Source organism: Aptenodytes forsteri, unplaced genomic scaffold, assembly GCF_000699145.1.
Source record: "Aptenodytes forsteri isolate BGI_AS27 unplaced genomic scaffold, ASM69914v1 Scaffold260, whole genome shotgun sequence".
In the NCBI taxonomy this organism is placed as follows: domain Eukaryota; kingdom Metazoa; phylum Chordata; class Aves; order Sphenisciformes; family Spheniscidae; genus Aptenodytes; species Aptenodytes forsteri.
In genome coordinates, this window is record NW_008795557.1 from 705,849 (window position 1) to 709,891 (window position 4,043).

Genomic DNA, 4,043 nt, shown 5'->3' on the forward strand with positions numbered 1-4,043 from the left:
GGGGGAGGGGGGGGGGCACACCTGGCATAACCACAGAAAGGTTCTTCCTTACCATTTTTTGCAATTCCACAATCAAACTTGCCCATCACACTTTGCAGGAGGATTTACTAGCCTGGGGCTGGCCTGAGGCACAGGAGAAGCAGGCAGATGCCTGGGGCAGCAGGGTTTGGGGATGGGAAAGACAAGTTTTTTGGCAAGCAAAGAGGCTGTGGGCTTGCTGCCACACTTGGAGAGGGGTGGCTCAGACCACGGTGGTTTCTCCATGCACCATCCTCCCTGAACGGCTCAGGGTAGTGAACCTGAGACACTCCCTTGGCCCAGACATTCATGGCCCGGTCCTGTTGTCTTCCCAGTGCTCCCTCCACCTGTGTCTTGGAGAGGAGAGAGGGAGATGGCATGCTCCCACCCACAGCCCCCTGAAACCCTGCTCACAGCGTGGGGAGAGATACTACAGTACCAAAACCCCAACCATGCTGTTTCCAGCGAGTAAGGGATTGCAAGTCAGCTTTCCACTTCTCCTCCTGGTGATAAACTCTGGTCCCTGCTGAGGGTAAAAACACAGAGAAGAAAAGTATGTGTGGTTTAATGCCTTGCTGTTCACAGCTACAGACACTTTTTTCCCAGGATTTGTGGAAGCCACCCAGGTGTCTCTAGCCACTACAAAAAAAGAAGAAATATCAACAAGCTGCGAGGCAAGGCATAGCCACTGGGATTATTTAATAGCCCTGGGCTTACACATCATGCGTAGACACAAAGCACCCAGCTTAAACAACCTCAGCTATTGTCCATCATGCAAACCCTCCTATTCTTCTCCAAGGATCATGAAAAGAGATGACTGTATGGCAGGAGGTGGGGCCTGCTTTGTAGCTTATTCAATACATTTATATCTCAGACTCATTTTTCCAGTAAAATTGGATCTCGGGTCAGAATCGGTACATGGCAAGCCACCAGGAGGTGTCCCATTAAAGCCAGAGGTGAAGAGCAGTGGTAGCCCAGTGACCAGGCGACGAGGGTCTGTGCAAGATAAAGGTGTTTCTGTCTCTTCTGTTGGTTGCCGTTGCTTGCATGAAGTTTCTAAGTTCCTGCTCTGACTTATCCAAACTCCTGCAGGAGATGCAGCATGACGGGATGGGGTGCATCCTGTTCCCTCTGAAGTCCATGCCTCCCACTTCGAGCAGTTTTCAGCAAAAAATATGTCTTTGGAATATTTCATAGAATCATAGAATCATAGAATCATTGAGGTTGGAAAAGACCTCTAAGATCATCGAGTCCAACCGTCGACCCAACACCACCATGCCCACTAAAACATGTCCCTAAGCGCCTCATCTACACGTCTTTTAAATACCTCCAGGGATGGGGACTCCACCACTTCCCTGGGCAGCCTCTTCCAATGTTTCACCACTCTTTCAGTAAAGAAATTTTTCCTTACATCCAATCTAAACCTCCCCTGCCGCAACTTGAGGCCATTCCAGCCTGTCAGATGTTCAGGATCATCATGGTCTCATTGGGATTGCTAGTTCAGGCTCTTTAGGAAGTGTTACAAGACAAAGTGTGATTATATCATGTCATTTCTTTAATGCAATTTCAAGCTCTCGCTTTTTACTCTTCTTGTTCAAACTGACTTTCACCTTCTGTTTTTTTTTTTTTTTTGTTGCCTTTTTTTAAAAATTTCGGTTCCTTTTTTGCTATTTAACCCGGAAGCCAGCTAGCCAGTTTAACGCAGTGTAACGGCTCTCTCTAATTACATGTTGCATGTGTGGTTTATTAAACTTCAGCCACTAGAACTGGGAAAGATGGGCTGGGACACTAAGCTGGTGGCCCAGGTACTGCACAGCTGATGTTTCCAGCTCTGTTTAGTAACACGCTGTGGTCTGCATGAAGTCAAAGACAATTTCGACAGGCCACCTTGGAAAACAAACAAGTGTGAAGCGTTTTGGGGGTTTTCCCCATTTGCAGGAGGACATGTGAGTTTGTCACCGCAGGGAGTGACCCCCACCATCCTCCCTCCCTCCTTTCTGTCCCTATTAGGCTACCTGCCACCTCGCTGGAGGGGGTAGGCTTGAAGCACACAGTCAAGGTGGGCAGCCAACAGCAGCCTGATATTGGGGGTGACCCATCTGGGATGTGGAGGTAGGGAAACAAACCCCATGAGTCCAGTCTGTACAGGGATGCCTTGCAAACCTTACCCCCTCCATTTCCATCAGTGGGATTCAGTTGCTTCTCCTCCATCACCAACTCCACGAAGCCAAACACAGAGGGGTGTTTGGGATATCAGTGTTTTCACTCCCTAGGAAGTAGGGAATCCCCTCATCGCAGGCAGTCCTACATGACTGGTGATGCCATAACCTCTAATGGTGGAAGGTGACTGCATAGTGGAAAGGACACCGTGGCATAGACTCCCCATCCCTTGATGCTGCCACCAGAATAACTTCTTGCACAAAAACTTATTTTATGCTGACGATCCCAAGCTCAGAGTCCATGTTAGCCTGGGTGGCCAAGGTAAGTCCAATGCAGGGTAAGTGCAGGAGCTATAATTGTTAATTGGGACAATTGCGTGCTCTGCACTACTCCTCCAGATCCAGGCAGTGTAGGGCCTGATTTTATCTGTGCCTGACTGGGATGTGGAGCTATGTTAGGATTCTTTCCTTTGTATTTATTTCCTTCTTATGCAAGGACGTTTTCCTTCCTCCATCTTTGGGTCTGCATAGCGGATTCAGCAAGAGAGGGGCAAGTGGATGGAGAAAGAAAGGGATTTCGGAGGATTTTTGGGGGAACACAGCTGCTGTTTGGAGAGGCAGACCCAGGGCTGGAACAGTAGCCCTCTCTTTTGTGTAATGCACTGACTGTCCTGTTATCTATAAGACTTGTCCTGGCTCTGGTCACTAGTAGTTCAAAGCCTTGAGTTGCTTGTGCTGTGTCAAGATCAATGGGAGCTTCATGTGCTCACCCCAGCTGCTACAGTAGAGATCAATCATCGTTGGTTTCCAGAGCAGGAGATATTTCCTTTCATCATTATACCCTGCTCATTCTGGGGATTCGTGTCTGCTTGTCAATGGAGAGACAGCAGTTCAGAGAGGAACATCATTAATTAATAGAGGACGGCTTGGAAAGAAAGGGACTCGATAATCAGGTATCCTTAAGGGACGGGCAGGAATCTGAAAGGCAGAATGGAGCAGGAAAGCAATGGGGTGGGATACAAATTTGGTCTAGGATTGACTCGCCAACTTAATTTTGCCATCCTACTTAATAAGACTTTGTCAAGAGTTGGGCAGCTGGGGAGCAGAAGCTCCTGCTGTGACCCAGTGCTGCCACATTTCTCCCTTCTGGTCCCTCCCCACTTCCCTGTCCCATTCAGGTGGGTACAGTCAGGACGGATGCTTTGATTTGGCGGGCAAACATTGGCAGCTTCTGGAAACTTCACAGTGGATTTGACAAGCAGAATTTTCTTCTGCACACTCTCTCCTCTGCAAAGCTGGGATAAAACCATGACATATCTGCAGTTCCTCTCCGCTTTCTTCTGAGCATGAGTGGAATCTGTGTAATTTTGGCATTTCCTGGAAAGCCAGTCAGAGTTGAAGCATGGAAGATCTGCCAATATCCAAGTGAAGCTAGTAAAATCTCTTCTAAGAAATTCCATGATTTTCTGCTTTTTTGTCTCCTTTTTTGCTTTCAGCACTCTAAAAAGAATGTGCTATAGCTAAATTGAAATATTTTAGCATTTTATATTTACCTCTTTTTTTAAAGAAGGTTTCCAATATGTCTCTATTCCTTTTTATAGCGTAATTTCATTTTTAAGCTACTGCATGTCTGCTGGTGTATGTGTAAGTTCATAAGCCCTTAAAACAAAAAAGGGACCACTAGAGCTTTGTTATCTTCACAAATATAGAATCATAGAATCATAGAATAGTTTGGGTTGGAAGGGACCTCGAAAGGTCATCTAGGCCAACCCCCCTGCAATAAGCAGGGACATCTTCAACTAAATCAGGTTGCTCAGAGCCCCGTCCAACCTGACCTGGAAGGTTTCCAGGGATGGGGCATCCACC

General features: G+C 47.2%; 1 protein-coding gene across 1 annotated transcript in view; it reads left to right on the forward strand.

Moving 5' to 3' along the window:
* Positions 1-936: 936 nt before the first annotated feature.
* The window catches only part of LOC103901312 (ly6/PLAUR domain-containing protein 2), a 9,341-nt gene continuing 6,234 nt past the window's right edge, over positions 937-4,043 (forward strand). Inside the window, exons 1-2 of the mRNA XM_009282176.1 lie at positions 937-954; positions 1,024-1,078. Of these exons, the coding sequence (XP_009280451.1) occupies positions 937-954; positions 1,024-1,078 (73 nt within the window). The remainder of the gene's footprint in view (positions 955-1,023; positions 1,079-4,043) is intronic.